General features: G+C 40.6%; 1 protein-coding gene across 3 annotated transcripts; it reads left to right on the top strand.

Moving 5' to 3' along the window:
- Positions 1 to 1,485: 1,485 nt before the first annotated feature.
- Positions 1,486 to 16,527, top strand: lhx4 (LIM homeobox 4). 3 transcript variants are annotated; one of them, XM_012877753.3, is made up of 6 exons: positions 5,581 to 5,875; positions 8,950 to 9,121; positions 11,733 to 11,935; positions 12,427 to 12,581; positions 13,382 to 13,553; positions 16,124 to 16,527. In XM_012877753.3, exons 1-6 carry the CDS (start codon positions 5,797 to 5,799, stop codon positions 16,510 to 16,512), a joined length of 1,170 nt encoding a protein of 389 aa, XP_012733207.1. In that variant the 5' UTR covers positions 5,581 to 5,796; the 3' UTR covers positions 16,513 to 16,527. The 3 variants fall into 3 exon arrangements, with proteins under 3 accessions (XP_035997106.1, XP_012733207.1, XP_012733208.1); XM_036141213.1 differs by lacking the exons at positions 5,581 to 5,875; positions 8,950 to 9,121 and adding an exon at positions 1,486 to 1,859; XM_012877754.3 differs by lacking the exon at positions 8,950 to 9,121 and having other exon boundaries at positions 5,686 to 5,875.
- Positions 16,528 to 16,737: the final 210 nt, after the last annotated feature.

Genomic DNA, 16,737 nt, shown 5'->3' with positions numbered 1-16,737 from the left:
TGGTTGTTCAATAACGTTTCTCAGTCAAATAACTTAAAGTAAACGATGACGGGCAGATTTTATTGGATTCATGAAAATATACAAATACAACATGGGTGAAAGCAACATTTTCAATTGTTTCCAGCAAGTCTCCTATTTGCTTCTGCTGTTTATAGTTTTAATGGACTTTTTCTGTTTTTAAAATCTATAAACTCTTAGTCACACTTTAGTGGTGTTGTTGAGCTGGTGTTAAGATGAAAGATTAAGATCCCAAGGGTCTTAAAAGTAAAATAGTCAGTGGTGGTTTTTAATGTGGGTGATGTGGTTTCTGCCCAGGGTGGTATAGACATGGGGACAACACGAAGTACAGAAAAAAGGTAGTTATCTGTCAGTTTTTACCTGAAGGAGTTTTCTATGCATTATTTATATGCCCAGTTTGGATTTATAATTTTAGGCTAAATTTAGAGGCTATTTCTGTGGAGACTGGACCAACAAGTCCTGTTCAAATTTTTACATATTTAGACTTGTGAGACCTTGAGTGGATAATTCTTCTGTAAAAACTTAATAAATAATTTATTTTATACATAAATACACCCAAAGCAGAACATTTTCTTTTTGTTTACTACTATCATTATTTTTATTATTTTGCATCAGGTATTGGTTTGGCACTAGCCACAATGTGAAAAGCACAAAAAAAATGTGATTTACACCTGGACTGAATGATCGATTATGGGTGTTTTGTAAAACAGTGTGATGTATGAACTCTCTTTGTAAAAATAGGTGCTTTGTTTTCTGAGACTTGAAATCAACCCATCTATTTCTCCATTTAGATAAATTATCATCAGGACCACCACTACTCTCAGTGGTGATTTTAGTTGTTCCAAAAAAAAAAAAAAACACTTATGGAAAACCAAAAAAAAAAAAACTCTTCGTGTTTGCATTTTTTAATGCCAATGTGGGTCGACTTCTTTTTTACACCACAAGAGCCTAAGTATAACCAGAAAACATGAAAGCTGCACATAAAACGTTGGTTTAGGATCGTTCTTTAACCATAAATTCAGGCAGCTCATTTGCTTTCTGTGTGTGATGTGAGGATGCTGGACAACAATCTGACAGGCCAACACCTTGGGAAGGTGCCAAACGATTGCAGCACTGTGTTACACTGGATGCTGATCATTAAGAGCTGTCTGCCTGCAAAGAGTTAGGCTGTCCAAAAAAAAAAAAACATTATTATTATTATTATTATTATTATTATTATTATTATTATTATTATTATTATTATTATTATTATTATTATTATTATATGTTGTTGTTCCTCTTCCAGGCTGTATGCGATAACCTAGCTTTTGCTGTCAAACGAGCCTATTACCGCCTCGCCTCAACACAACAGAGTCAGGTTCAATCAGGGAATTGGAAAAATATCATTTCTGACGGGGGGGAATAGATTCCGTTTGTTCTCCCAATCTCTCCTACTAATTACCCAAATGGACAGGAGCTGTCAGGAGACAATAACTATTCCCTAATAGAATTTGCCCCCCAAGTGCAATTTAATTTTCTCCTCGGTGCTCTCTCCTCTAAGGATTTTTTCCCCCCTCGCGTGTTTTTCTGCCTCTCTCTCTCTCTGTTCCTCTCCTGTTTTCGGACCAAATGCTCGGGGACATGCGGTGCCTCCGTTACCCGCCGGGATGTTTTTTTATGTTGGTGGTGGAAGCAGGGGAAAGTGGTGAGCTGCTGCTTCTGCTGCCGCTGCTGCTAACGGAGAGCGTCCAGCTGCAACGCGCCTCGGAGGGGAAGAAGAAGAAGAAGAAGAAAAGGAGGAGGAGGAGGAGAGATGGGAAAGGAGACACCCTGCCTGGAACCTCAGAACCAACCATGATTAGGTAGGTTTGCACAAGGAGCAAGATGTCTTTCCAGAAGGGAAAACTGAATGAAATCCTTGCGTTGTTTCATCCAACGCGTTAACATCAAAACTTTGACTAAGATGTCACCTGTCAATAATATTGGGAAGATTTACAGCTGTGTTTAGATTTTTTTTCCTTGTTTTATCTCTGAGCATGACTGGCCTTTATTAAAATGATGTAACGCAAAAAGAAAAGGTTTGATGCACAATTTTTGCAGAGCATAATACATTAATTCCCTAATGTTTCTTTCTGAAATCCCAGCAAAGCAGGCCTGCTGCGCCGTTTTATGACTGATGGCACCCGCAGTTGCACGCATGCATTTTTACGCACCATAAAAAGCTGCGGGCTGCGCGACGCGCTGCGTTTCTGACTCCCGCAGCAAGATGGATCTGTGAATCCCAGTTGTCAATGAACTCGTCCCCTGAAATATTAGATCTAATTAGAGGTGGCTGGGTCACTGGTGGTGGCAAAGGAGTTGCCCTCTGTTTGAGTTATTGCCCGAGAGCTGCTTCCTCAACAAATTATTTCCCCTTCTCTGGCTTTTTTTTTTACAAACAAAACAAACCTCACCACTTCAGCATGTGTTTTATTCAGTTTGCCCCTTCTCTTTCTTTCATGTTAGTAGCCTTTTGGTTTTTTTTGTTATGTTTTTGACCGAATAGTAGATTTGAAAATAAGATTAAATATAATTTCTTCATAAAATGTCCACTATTTATCATTCATTTGTCATAGTGTGGGGTGTGTATTTTATTTTGAAATGATCAGAACAATAAATCCGTGCGTGGATTATTTTGTTTGTGTGTGTGTGTGTGTGGGGGGGGGGGGGGGGGGGTAGTCCTGTAATTTCTTTGGCATGTCATTTTAAAGATGAGGGGAATAAAAACATCCCACTAAAGCAGATGTGCGTGCTCACATATTTTGTCATTCTGGATCCTCAATTATTCTAATTGCATTGCGTTTAGCTGATAAGAGCATTTTTACCCCCCATCTGTATTGTTTTCCAAGGCAGCTGAATGGCCTCAATTGCAACAATCAGAATAATTGAATTGATATATATATATATATATATATATATATATATATATATATATATATATATATATATATATATATATATATTGTGCTGAAGGATTTGGACGGTAAAAGTGAAGTTATAATGAAAATATGGATGGATGGATGGATGGATGGATGGATGGATGGATGGATGGATGGATGGATGGATGGATGGATGGATGGATGGATGGATGGATGGATGGATGGATGGATGGATGGATGGATGGATGGATTGGACGCCTGTGTTAAAAACTGCAGTGTATGCCTTAAAATATTATCGCCTTCTTTTATATTCAGCTTGATGTCTGCTTTCTGTTTGCTAAATTACATCTCGAGCTCTAAGCATTCAGATGAAAGAGGCTGTAGGGCTCAACAATGCGATGTATAAGGCGATATAAAGAACAAGTGGTGTACGGGATGGCAAAGATAAAGCTGCTGCACAGGGGAAATCTGCAGATTTACTAAAAAGCAAAGCAGATTTTCAACGCTTGTGCACGTAATCTGAATTGCTATGCATGAAATCCTTACATCAGGAGGGTTTCCGACAATTTGGATTTAATTAGGTCAAATACCTGGATTTCATGTTTTAGTTAATATTTACATGTACTTATCATTTTTTAACTCGTTTGTGTTTCTTTCTTTCTTTTTATTGCTGCCATGTTGTTTTCAGTCAAACACTTAAATACACTCATTAACTCTGTTGTTGCCCTAAGTTACTGAGACAATAATTAGTTGAACCAGGATCCATTGGATTGTTAAGCCAATTAATATAATAAAAGGTATCAACTTTAGTCGAAAACATATTTTCTTATCAAAATAGTTAAAGCAGAGTTATGTTCGCGGCGATCCTGACAAGGCTGCAGATTATTTGGATGAGGCACACCGGCAGCCAGGCGCCTCGGCAACGCGCGCTTTTGTATTTCCGCGCTTGAGGCAAATTGGAAGCGAAGATTGAGTTCATCCAGCTTGAACCGGCCACCCTCCAGGGGGACCATCTTCTCTGGGAGAGCGGTCTCAGACGACGCGCAGTGAAATGGAGAGTGTCAGGAGGGACTGCGGCCAGACTCCTTATCCCAGCTGTCACTGCCGGCGGAGAGGAGAGGAGGAGCTCATCCAGGTGATCCGGGTCCTGTGAATTTGACTCAAACACGTTTCCAATATCATCCTCTCTGCGTGATGTGGCTTCACTCCTGCTCCACAGAAACCTCAGACTGATCCATGTGTCCGCACAGGAAAAAAACAAACAAACAAGGTGCGACTTCTACTGAAGTGTCTTTTTAACCCAAATCTGAAGGAGGGGTTTTATTTGGTACCATCCTACATAAATAAAAAAATATATAAATCTTGATGCTGTTCAAGATTTGTTTATTTAACCCAGCCGTCTACTTGAAAATGTTTATGATACCAATGAGATAAGTAACTGGATTTGTTTTGTTGTGTTTTTTAGTGTTTAGTGAAAAGGTAAATGTACCTCTTCCAATGTTTAATGTAGATTTGTGATCCTGGTGTCGTTTAGATGTTTTCTAAGTTCTTTCAGATGAAATCATTTACTTTTGCCATTCCAAAATGAGGTAATGAATGAAGAAAGAATGTTGTAGCTTCTAAAAATATTGTGCATGTAGACTGTGTTGCTTGTGGAGTGTGCAAGGGGGAGAAGGTGGGTGCTGTCATGGCACCGTCTAGCCCCCCTTGATGGCACCACTGATGTTTTAAGCTCAGGTATCACTGGTCTTGGAGATGCACATGCTTTACATTTCCCTATATTTGGTAAGATTTTTCTTTCCAAAAGGATAAACGATGAGTGATAAACCCGGGTAGCAAGATGCATTTGTTTCTGCAGCAATGAGACATGGGGAAGTTTGGATGAGCATTCTCAGGGCTGAGATATAGCAAAATTAAGCTCCTGTGCCTGGTCGCCCAACTGCATTCACACAGGCAACGTTTACAACTGTGCTAGTTGTACACATTATTTGGAAAATAGTTAAAAGAGACACAATTTTAAGCTGATTTCACAATTTATATTGCTTTTCTTAGAGCTGAGAAAACATCTTATCAACATTTCAACTGTTTATCAGCAAGTTTTTTTTTTTTTTTTTGCAAAATAAAAATAAACAAAAAGGACACAAGACCTGCCTGGACAGTATGAATATGAGTTACTAGAGTGGGGCACCAAATTAATTTCCACATATAGTGCCTTATACAACCTTGGGCTGGCTCTGAACATTCCTGCAAAAAAAGACGCATGTCTGGGCTCTTTAAAGTATTTCATTCAGCTTTCAAATAATCTAAAACTGTAAGCCGAACTGATGCTCGTTTTTCTTGCTGGGTCCACCTCTTCAGGAGCTCCTTCTGGCCCGGGGCCCCTCAGAGAGTCACTGCAGTGAGCTATTTATGGTCTCCACAGGGGCAAGGTTCCGCCTCTCCGGAGACATTTTCATATACCATCTAAAATGCTCCTCTTCCTCTCCTCTCTCCTCTTCTCTACTCCTGTCGGGGATGCTTTCCACCTCTGCTGTGGGGTGGGGTAGGATGGTGTGGGGGGGGGGGGGGGGGGGGGGGCAACCCTCCTCCTGCACTCCTATTGGCTCACAGTGAGCCTGTGCCGCGTTGACGTCAGGCCCCCGCCGCCCCTGCGGCGCTGAATGGACCGAGCAGCCTGTGTGCTCCATACTCCAAAACAGCTCGGCACGGCGCGGCGCGGCTCGGGCATCACCCTGGGAATAGAGAAATACCTGGAAAGGAAGGTTTGAGCGGAAACAGGCCTCAACAGCAGCTTCGTGTTTTTGATTTTTTTGCACACAAGCAAGGACGGGGGGAGTGCGCCCACCGCGTTGCGGGTGTATGTGCGTGCGTTTGGATCACGATGATGCAAAGTGCGGCGGTCCTACCGACAGAGAGTCCTGTAAAGAGTTTACCGGAGATTCTCGGTGTGCCACTGCAGCGTAAGACGTTTTCTCATCTTCTCGTCATTTTCCTGTCGATCATACCAGTCTGGGAACAGGTTGGCGAGGGCCACGTCTGCTGTAAAGAGCCGATTTACAGCCAGAGAATAAGGAGAGGAGACTGAAGCCCTCGCAGGCCAGTGATGTGTCATGCTGCTTATAACACAAGATGCAAAAGTAGGATTCAGATGAAAGCGATTCGTTGTCAGGAGACGCGCACGGTGTTCCTCTTTGCAGCTATCTGAACTGCTTTCTGCAAAAGGTGCCACCGCAGTTTCATGCTTCCAAAAAAAAAAAAAAAAAAAATGTAAATAATAACCTGTGTTCTGAACCAAAGGTTTGGTGTCTGAGTGTGCTGCATCCTCGGTGCAGTGCTGCTGGACTCACACCGAGCCTCCCAGCTGTTAATTTGTAAACGAGCCTGCATGGTCAAGAGATCAGACGCGGTTGTCATCATCGGCCATCAGACAAACGCGCCCTGACTTTGACTGACATCCGTCACCGAGTCCATGAATGCCCCACACGTCCTATCAAAAGGCCCGGGGTCTCGCAGCGCGTCTTCTGCCGGAACATTTCCTTTGCTGCGTTAAAGCAAACATCAAGCGGTGTAATTCTCTGAGTTTAGTAACATTTCCTGGACCTCAGCATCAAAGGCGAGAAATATCTCCCATCAGTTCGCTCGTTAATCTGTGCCAGGGCCTTTCATAATCTGATCATGTAAAGATTGAAGTGCGACTGGATCCGTTTCTGCTCTGACCTAATTATTCCGGTCCGAGTTAGGAAAATATACAGATGGACCGGAGCTAATAGGCAATCCCCACCAACCCCCACCTAAAAAATAATTCAACAACATAATAATAATCCGATAAGGTTGATGTAATTACTACAACCGTATCTATCTTCAAAACATTAGCAGTAAGTATCTCAGAAATCTCAATGTTTAAAAACAGGTTTGCAATTATCAGCTATCTGTTATATTAAGGATGCGAAAAACCAAAAACCAAACGTTACATATATATGTACCAAACGTTATATATATATATATATATATATATATATATATATATATATATATATATATATATATATATATATATATATATATATATATATATATATATATATATATATATATATATATATATATATGCATTCGGCTAATGCTCTTTAATTTTATGAAGTGATACAGATTAAAAGATTGGATAAATATCCAGCCACTCAGTCCCCTGCAGTGCCAGGATTCATCCTGGTTCTAAACCTGGATTATTTTAGGAACAAAAGCCTCTCCAAGCATTTCCATGGCAGGAATAAGAAGCATCTGATCACTCTTAGGTTGTAGTGTTAATCACACGTTTGATAACCATAAATTGTTCACTTTATGAGACGAGTGTCTGAGAGCATCAGCTTGACTCTGACGATGTGTGCGTTTTAATTGTTTTTTTAATTTGGAAATTGTGAATTGAGGAAAGTGATGCAGCAGAACATAGACCGCAGGAAACAGGGTGGTCTGTGATTGGTGCTTTCCTTTCAGCACCCCTTCTCTCATCTGCCTACATCTATTTCTAACGCGTTGTCATTTAAAATAAGCCAATCAAACTCCTGCCTGTTGGGGAACATGGCTTTGCATCTACAATATCCCAGCTTTGCAGCATTCAAGTTCAACCTTTAGCATTAAAATCTTCTCTGCACTTGATTTGATAATGTTTACATGTATTTATGCCTATAGCTGACTTTTTTTTGCCAGATCTAGTTTATGCAAAAATCTTTTGCATCATACATTTTTATGCATTAGCTATTTCTTATTTAACGAGCATGCATAGCACCATGCCCCATGGTGTACAGTGTATTTGCAGAAAGAAGAATAAACCCTGAGCTTTACTGCAAGGTGATTTTTACTGCTGCAGAAATGCTTTCTCTACACAGAAAACAAACCACATTCGTGGGTTCAGGCTCCTAGCCATTTGCTATGCTTATTTTCATTATTTCTCTCTGCAGTGGAAATTAAAAAAACCCTGCCTCAATCAAATGTTTTTATTTTATTTCCCAACAACCTTTTATACTCTTAATAACGTTGTGGATATACACAACATAAACGTAAATTTCTTATATTTTTGCTTTGGATATGTTTCTTTTTTTAACAGTCCCTGTATACGCATAGAAGGACCAACGCAAAAATACGTCAAATATTTGATTATAAAGCCGTTTTATTTTTTCAAAACTAAAAATCAATCTTTTAAGATGTAGCCTTCTTTAGAAATATAATCATGTTGTGTGTCTGGCTGGTCGCAGTAGGTGAACTGCCGCAGATTATTTTTCAAAATGAACAAAAATCTGGATCTAATCGCGGCTGGATCTTGATTTATATCAGGAAGCCGTCTCACCTACAGACACTGGTTGTCACCACGCTTTCCATAAAATCATTCGGGGATTAATTAAGATCGAGATGGAACCGGCAAACCAGATTAAGACGGAGAAAATCAATATGTCGTCAGAAAGAAAAAAAGCATTTCTGCTCTACAGGCGAGCAGCTCTGAGATCAGCAGCGTGGACACGGACGGAAATCATCCCAGAGCACACACGCTTTTATGTAAAGTAATTAATATTCCTGTACCGTTGTGTCTGCGAGAAAGAAAAAAAAAAAAAAAACATTTGTTAAGTAAATTGTTTTTTTTTTTTTTTAACCTGAAAACGAGAATGAGCCATGGTAGCGGGAAATTGAAAGCGCTTAAAAAAACACAAGAGCAGGAAACGCGTTACTGGAAAACCTCAAAATGAACGAAACCTCCTGACAGTGTGAGACAAAACTCAATAATCCACAACCTAATCTTTTAAATCATGAAAATGTATTTGCTTCTTGTCTCTTTTTTTAGTGGGAAACAAAAAGGTAGCATTTAAGAAACTTAATTGTAAATTTCTCAACGCTGAAATTACGCACACAATCTACTTATATTATTTGTAAAATAAGGCAAAAATTTCTTCTTTAAAGCGACTTGTTCTAAATACAGTGCATGATGGTCGACCTTTAACCGGCTTATGCTGCTGGCTCAGTGTCTTCTCGTTGTTTCTCCTGGCAGAGATCCCTCAGTGTGCAGGCTGCAGTCAGCACATCCTGGATAAGTTCATCCTGAAGGTGCTGGACAGGCAATGGCACTCCAAGTGCCTCAAGTGCGCAGACTGCCAGACCCCGCTGGCGGATAAATGCTTCTCCCGGGCGGGCAGCGTGTACTGCAAGGAGGACTTCTTCAAGTCAGTGCGCCTCTGTTTGCGCTTCTTTCTGTTGCTTTCCCGTTTTTAAAATGAACACAGTTAATGGCTTTTATTTTCTTATGAGTCACACAAGTTGCAGCTTTACTGTGGAGGAGGATTTAGCGCATCAAAACTGCAAAAACAGCAAACAGAGGATTTTTTTTTAATTACTGACAGTTTATTGTTTTTCTTAATTAGCATTATATATATATATATATATATATATATATATATATATATATATATAATATCATCTTAATGACAAAATGTAATAGCTTGAGCCAAATTATAGCACATTATCTTGCTAAATTTAAACAGAATCACAGAAATATTTGCTACAATATCAGACACTTTCTTTTTTAGTTTCTTCATTAATTCCCTAGATTATATAACTGATGCTGAAATACGTTTAATGATTTAGTCAGAGTCAATATTTGTGTAGATCAGACATTTCCTGGTATTATATGTTCATGATATGATGAGTTAATGTATCACAATTTTAGGATATTGCAGTGTTTATACAAAAATTGGAAACAAAAATGTAGTCTTATTTTTGTTTATAAGAATAGCAACAATCCTCTCTACCGCAGCTAAAATATCATAACATAAGGAATGTTATTGTTGTGATAATGGTGTAGAACAATTGCTTGTTTTTATATTGATGTGATACACAAATTTAAACAATATATGATTCACATCTGCAAAACGTATTGTTTTGAATGGTTATTGTGCAGATTATTATATGTTTTTCATTCTGCTGTATATAGAGTCTCAAATAAGACATGATTTAGTTAATGTCTGTTAAGCAGCAGTTGGCTAGTACTTAAATCAAAGTTATTGCTGGTGCTCTTTTAATTTTCACACCATGCTGGACTAGAAATATTTTCAATTAGCTGAGTTTTTCTTTCTTGTAGTGAAAGTGAAAGTGTCGTAGGCCTCACCCAGCCATCTGACAAGCAGTGTGCAGCAATACTGGAGGAAGGGCAATGTTGTCACCTCATGCTCCAAATAATGGAGAAAACAAAAAAAGCATTCTCTTTGACATATCATTAAAAATGACTTTAAACTGTAGGAAAAATGTAATGGAAGAAGTATTGTAGTTTTGAATCCATCCATTGATAGATTGTCTTCCATTTATCCAAGATTGGGTCGTCCAATCGGATAAACAGAAGCTCATTCTAGGGGGATCCCAAAGTGTTCCCAGGCCAGAGGGGATATGTACAGTCCCTCCAGTGAGTTCTGGGTCTTCCCTGGGGTGTTGCCCCAGTGGGATGTCCCCAGAAAACCCCCAAAGGGAGGAGCCTAGGAGGCACCAAACCACCTCAGCCGACTGTTTTCGATGGGGAGAGGCAGCAGCTCTACTTTGAGATCCCCCCAGATAGCAGTGCTCCTCTCTGTATCTCTCCAGAGACTATGTGTACTTTTGAAACAATAACTACAAAATAATAATAATAATAATAATAATAACTTTTTCTACCTTTATATCGATAACCTGTCTGGTATATTTAACGTCTGTGATTTCAACACCTTTAGATTAACCTAGCTCTGATTATAAATCCCTTTATTTCACAATCTTTTTTTTTTCTTTTTGCCGTTTTGTTTCTTTCTTTTAATGATTGGATTCCAGAAGCATTACGGAGGAAAATTGAGTTTGACTTTCATCCAAAACAGGATCAGCAGATCTGGGCTTTTTACTAAATCACGTTTGAAAGGTTTTAATGCTCAAACCTTGAACGAGACCCTCGAGGAGCTCTGGAGTCTAACTGGTTGCTAACTGTATTAGCTGACCCAGGGGTGGGCAGCTGGAGGTGGGGGGGGGGGGGGGGGTGGACGTTGGCATGTTCAAACTCCTCAAACATGGAACAGCACACATGGGATTTGACTGGTGAGGGATTCAAAGGCTTGACTTTGCTTTTTTTTTTATTTCTGATAGGGTGGTTTTATGGTTTCAAGCCTCTTCTCAGTAAGTCTTTTATTGGTTCTTCTCAGGGTGGTTTTACTGTGTGCTGCCTTCCTCCTCCTCCTCCTCCTCCACTTCTGTAACGGTCTGCATTTTGACTGCGAATAACACAAGCAAGCACACAAATAGACACGCAAACCTGATGCGTTCTGCCGATGCATCAGTCGAGATAATTGTTAGGAGACACGTACAGCAGAGCAGGTTATTTTTGCTCTCAACAGCGAGAGCTTCAAATATTTCCCACGCTGTGATTCATTTCTGCTTCACTGCAAAAATAGAACCAAAAATAAAAATTTTTTTCTTGAAATCAGAGTATATATTTCCTTGATTTGAGCAGGTAAATACGATTTTTTTGCCAATGGAATAAGATATTTGCACTTAAAATAGAAACAATTCGTCTCCATTATCTTATTTCAAGTGCAGTATATCTAATTATCTAATTCTAGGGGTAAAAATACTCATTCCATTGGCAAATAATCTTATTTACCTGCTCAAATCAAGGAGAAATACATTCATTTCAAGGAATTCTGACTTATTTGTAGTTCTCTTTTTGCAGTGTTTTTTAGCATCTTTTTCTGTTCAAGTTTTCCTGCCTCCATCACCATCGCCACCTCCTCTAAAGACCTCCCTCCGCTTCACCTTTCCCCTCAGGCGTTTTGGGACGAAGTGTGCGTCATGCCAGCAGGGCATCCCTCCGACGCAGGTGGTGCGGAAGGCGCAGGACTTTGTGTATCACCTGCACTGCTTCGCCTGCATCATGTGCAGCAGACAGCTGGCCACCGGGGACGAGTTTTACCTCATGGAGGACGGGAGGCTGGTGTGCAAGGTGGATTACGAGACCGCCAAACAGAACGGTAGGTGTGCTCAGTGTCAAGGCCGAGCGAGCAGAAAATGGCCAGCGTGTGCCTTGGGCGACGTAAGATAATCGTTACGAATGCCCATCTATTTGTTTCACCGCTGAAAGGCTCCGACCTAACTGGGCCGCATCAGAATTGCAGAAGAGCGCGATAGATCAAGCTGTATGCACCTCTCAGCGAGGCGAAATAACTTCTGACTGTGGATCGTTGGTGTTTGTCATCTGGGTGTGTGTGCTGTTTCTGTCCCTCCCTCTCCTCGGAGATTTCCATGCATCTCTGATTGATTATGTAAAGTGAACCGATGCTCTTATATGGTGCGGCTCCAATAACTCCTCTCCTCTGGCAAAGGGTAGATTTATGTCCTCCGCTGTGGGGAGTGGGACAGATGCACAAGGACAACAATACACTGCCACGCATAACTGTTTGCTTCATTTAAAACACACACGCATGAAGAGGGATGCCACTCATGTTTGCACCGGTCTTTGCAGATGATTCAGAGGGTGGGACAAAACGACCAAGGACCACCATCACCGCAAAGCAGCTGGAGACCCTCAAAAGTGCCTACAAAAACTCGCCAAAGCCTGCCCGCCACGTCAGAGAGCAGCTTTCCTCTGAGACAGGCCTGGATATGAGAGTTGTGCAGGTACAGTTGTTATTTTTATTTTTATTCTTAGATAAAAAGATGAGTTCTCTCTCTGTTCCAGATATTTTGCTTTGACTAGAAGACAGATTGTGACTGTGTGAAGCCACGGGACATTCATGACAGCCCTTTTTATTATCTGTGGTTATTTAAACAATTAAATTATGAGGGGAAAATGTTATAGTTTAACCATCGGGATTTAAAAACATGCTTTATAGAAACATGTAGATGCTGCACCAATCCTCTGAAGGAGCTTAATTGTGTTTGTGATCAAACAGGCTGATAAAGAAGACTTTTAATCCATTCTGTGTATTGCTTATTGTCGCTTCATTGTTTATTGACCCACTCTTTTTAAAAGATAATTAATAATGTTGTCATATATTTTAAGATATGGAATTTATTTGTAATTTCAGTTTATATTTTGAATTATTGAATACTTTTTTTTCTGTTTACAATTTTGAGTATTTGTTTTGGCAAAATGTTTGCTTGGAACAAATATTAATAAAAATTTAGTCACGATTAAAACAATTATCATTTATTATTATTCATTCAAATTTTCAAACATTTTCAATGCTTTAAACTCTTTGCTGAGCAAATGGAAATAGCAAATATTATATTGTATTTACACAGAAAAATGTTTGCTTACTTTGTCTAATGTTTAACTGCTAACTGAAATATTCAACTAAAGTAAAAAAAAAAGAAAAAAAAAAAGTTAATTATGATAGAGATTTAATAAAATAAATAAAGTTGTCTGAATGCTCGATTTTTCCTTTAAAGTGGCTTGCTATCATTTAACCTGGCAGGTTTGGTTCCAGAACCGGCGAGCCAAGGAAAAGCGTCTAAAGAAAGACGCCGGCCGCCACCGCTGGACTCAATTCTATAAAAGTGTCAAACGCAGCAGAGGAGGAACTAAGGTGGAGAAGGAGAGCTCAGCCGACGATGCAGGGCTCAGCGACAGTGAGCTGAGCTTCAGAGGTACTTTTTATTTAGATTATATAGTCCCAGAAAGGGAATTATCAGACAAACATTCCTGCTAATAGGATTAAGGGTGCGTTCAAAATAGTAAATCCCACGATAGCTGCAGATATCAATGTGCCTTTGTGGCTTTTCCTTTGCTTGCTTGTGTTCCATGTTGTGCCGCTTTGAGGCAAATCTAAAACGGCATACCTGTTTCACTTTTCCTCTGTGGCCGCTGATGCCTCCTGCCTCCGTTTGTTTATGTGATGGAGCTTATTGGAAATGAGCAAAGGTTCCTCGGTGGGATGCAAATGGGGTTTCAGACAATGTTCTGTTACTTAATATTCACAACCCCCTTCCCCTTCGGGACAATCGTAAAAGTCTCCAAACCACTTTGAAAAAGAAAGCTGTTTTTATGAGAAATGAAAACGTGGTGACAGAAACTCCATAAAGCATGTGAGGCTTTTATTCAATTAGAGAGAAAGTGCTTTTGGACTTTGTGGTTATTTTAGCCACACGAGGGGATCGATTGGAGTTTTAAGCAAATATTTTGTTCTGCAGTGATTGCGCAACACACATATTTAGATACAATTTTTAGGTGGAGGATATGCACCATACTTTTTTATAATATGGGTCTCCTCCCAGGTAAAACAAGAATAAACCTACAGACTTTTATCGTATTAATCTTCCAGAGTTTTACTGTATCCAGATCTTTACTGGATCCACATATTTTGCTAGATATGAATCAAGAGCTCCTGCAACTTGTAAATAATGCTAAAAAAAGTTATTTTTAAATCCTTTATGTTTCCTCTGAGAGAATCCCAAGACCTCTCCACTTAATATGGAGTGCCTTGTAGAAGTGTTAATATCCCGTAAATTGTTTGGTGCATGTCATGTTGCATGGCTTCAACATGACCTTGGGAAATTGCAAACTTCATTTTTTCTTATCATAGACAAAAGGAGCGCAGAAATGTGAAGGACAAGGAAAACGATGCTCGGTTTGGTTTTCTTTCCAAAATAGAAACCTGAAAGGTTGTGTTGTACATATATATTCACCCATTTTGTCCTGATGAAAAGTCTGGATAAAATCCAATTGAACCAGCTGCAGCTCTAGGTTATGACACAATATCCGAAGCGTAGTCCTGGTCACCTTATGAATGAAAGAGATAGCAAACTGCAAACCTTCAAAGACATCAACATCCATCTAAACTGACTGGTCGGTTAAAGGAGAGCACTGATAATAGAAAGAGCCAGGAGGCACCATGGTAGCTCTGGAGGAGCTGCAGAGACCCACAGCTTAGGTGGATTCAACAGAAAAACTATTTGTGAGCCATGCAGGGTAGTGGGTTCCCAACCCTGGTCCTCAGGGACCCCTGTCCCACATGTCTTAGGTGTCCCCTTGCAGTCACACACCTAAATTAAATGAATGGATGATTAAGAGGCTTCTGCAACACTTGATGGCTGCAGGGGAGGTCCTGAAATCACTTGAATCAGGTGAGCTGGAACAGAGACACGTCTAAAACATGCAACCCCCCAGGTGTCCCGAAGGACCAGGGTTGGGAACCACTGATGTAGGGGACACACCAAACATGTGAAAGAAGGTGATCAGGTCCGACCAAAATTAATCTGTGCGCAAAATGCAATGTGTGACGGAAGACTAATATTGGAGATCATCCTGAAGACACCATTCTTTCTATTCAACGTGCTTACGGCAGCATTATACCGTGGGGATGTTTCTCTTTGAGAGGGACTGAGCGTAGTTGATGGGTAAAGCTAAATACAGACCGTTCTGGAAGAATACCAGTTCACCGTCCAGCAGGACCCTGAAACATTGTCGGAGCAACAGGACAATAGAAAGGTTTAGGAAAACACACATATGTAGGTGATATGTGGCCCAGTTAAAGTCCAAAGCTTAAGCCAATTGAGAATCTATGGCAAAGATTGAAAAAAATGGTGTTAAAGACACTCTCCTGCCAATTTCACTGAGTCTGTTTTTTTTTTTCTTTTGCAAAGAAGAATAGGCATAACGTTCAGTCAATCCAGAGAATGGTTGTTTCTACAAAGCATTGATCCTGGGAGACTGCACATATAAGCCTACACAATGCTTTCAATTCACGTTCACTTATATAGCACCAATGCACAACACTTGTCATCTCAAGGCACTTTACAAAGTCAAATTCATTCAAATCAGACAGATTGGTCAAAGGTTTCCTATCTAGGTAAACTCAGCATATTGTATTGAATCTTGACAAGCAGCATTCAATCCTCCTGAAACAGCGTAGAGCCACAGTGGACAGTCGTCTGCATTGTCCACGGCTTTGCAGCAATCCCTCATACCGAGGAAGCATGCATGCACTTTAAGAATGATTTTTGCTTACATTTCACAATTGTACGCCCCTGCGGGTTGTTTTGTCAAATAAAAAGCCAGTAAAATATATTTATATAAATATATTTAGAAAATAAGAAGTTGAAGTTGTGTGAATACTTATGCAAACCCCTTTATCTTCCTTTATGCTCAAATGACACCTGTGAAAGAGTAAACTCCTGTCTTATTCCTGACTAATCCTCCTTTCTGATCTCCTCTCTAGACGACCAAGTCCTGTCCGATCTCAGCCACGCAAACGGCCTCTACGGGAGCGTGGGTGACATGACCAGCGGCGCAGTCCTGAACGGCGGCTTCTCCGTCGACGCGGCGGGACAGCCCTACCAAGACATCCGACCAGGGAGCCCTTACGGTCTCCCCCAGTCTCCGTCCTCCATCGCCTCCCTGCCCGGCCACACACCTCTCCTCAACAACCTGACCTTCAACATGGACAGTCTGGTGGTGCAGGGGGGGCCCGGAGGCGTGGGACAGGCTCTGAGGGCCATGGTGGGGGGCCCCACCTCAGACCTCTCCACAGGCAGCAGTACGGGATACCCAGACTTCCCCACTAGCCCGGCCTCGTGGCTGGATGAGATGGACCATTCCCAGTTCTGAGCCCCCAGCTCAGTTAAAAAAAAAAAAAAAACACTTTGGGGATTTATCGAGAGGACACAAATACCTTTTTTTTTTTTTTTTTTTTTTTTTTTTTACATTTCTTTACTTAACCCTGCAAGACTGGTGTGTTTTGTGCTGCTTGGTGAAGACCAAAAGTTTGACTGGAGTCATAACAGTGAGACAGCAGCCGGGTTGGAAGGCTCAGACTGGACTGAAACAGTAACC

Source organism: Fundulus heteroclitus, chromosome 9 (genome assembly GCF_011125445.2).
Source record: "Fundulus heteroclitus isolate FHET01 chromosome 9, MU-UCD_Fhet_4.1, whole genome shotgun sequence".
NCBI classification, from domain to species: domain Eukaryota; kingdom Metazoa; phylum Chordata; class Actinopteri; order Cyprinodontiformes; family Fundulidae; genus Fundulus; species Fundulus heteroclitus.
This window is presented reverse-complemented; position numbering and strand designations above follow the sequence as displayed.

What these genes read in the sequence shown, in the direction of transcription:
- lhx4 (XM_012877753.3), top strand. Translation starts at nt 5,797, where the DNA reads ATGATGCAAAGTGCGGCGGTCCTACCGACAGAGAGTCCTGTAAAGAGT. An exon ending in CGAGACCGCCAAACAGAACG is followed by an intron (nt 11,936 to 12,426) that starts GTAGGTGTGCTC and finishes CGGTCTTTGCAG; the next exon opens with ATGATTCAGAGGGTGGGACA. An exon ending in CAGTGAGCTGAGCTTCAGAG is followed by an intron (nt 13,554 to 16,123) that starts GTACTTTTTATT and finishes TCTCCTCTCTAG; the next exon opens with ACGACCAAGTCCTGTCCGAT.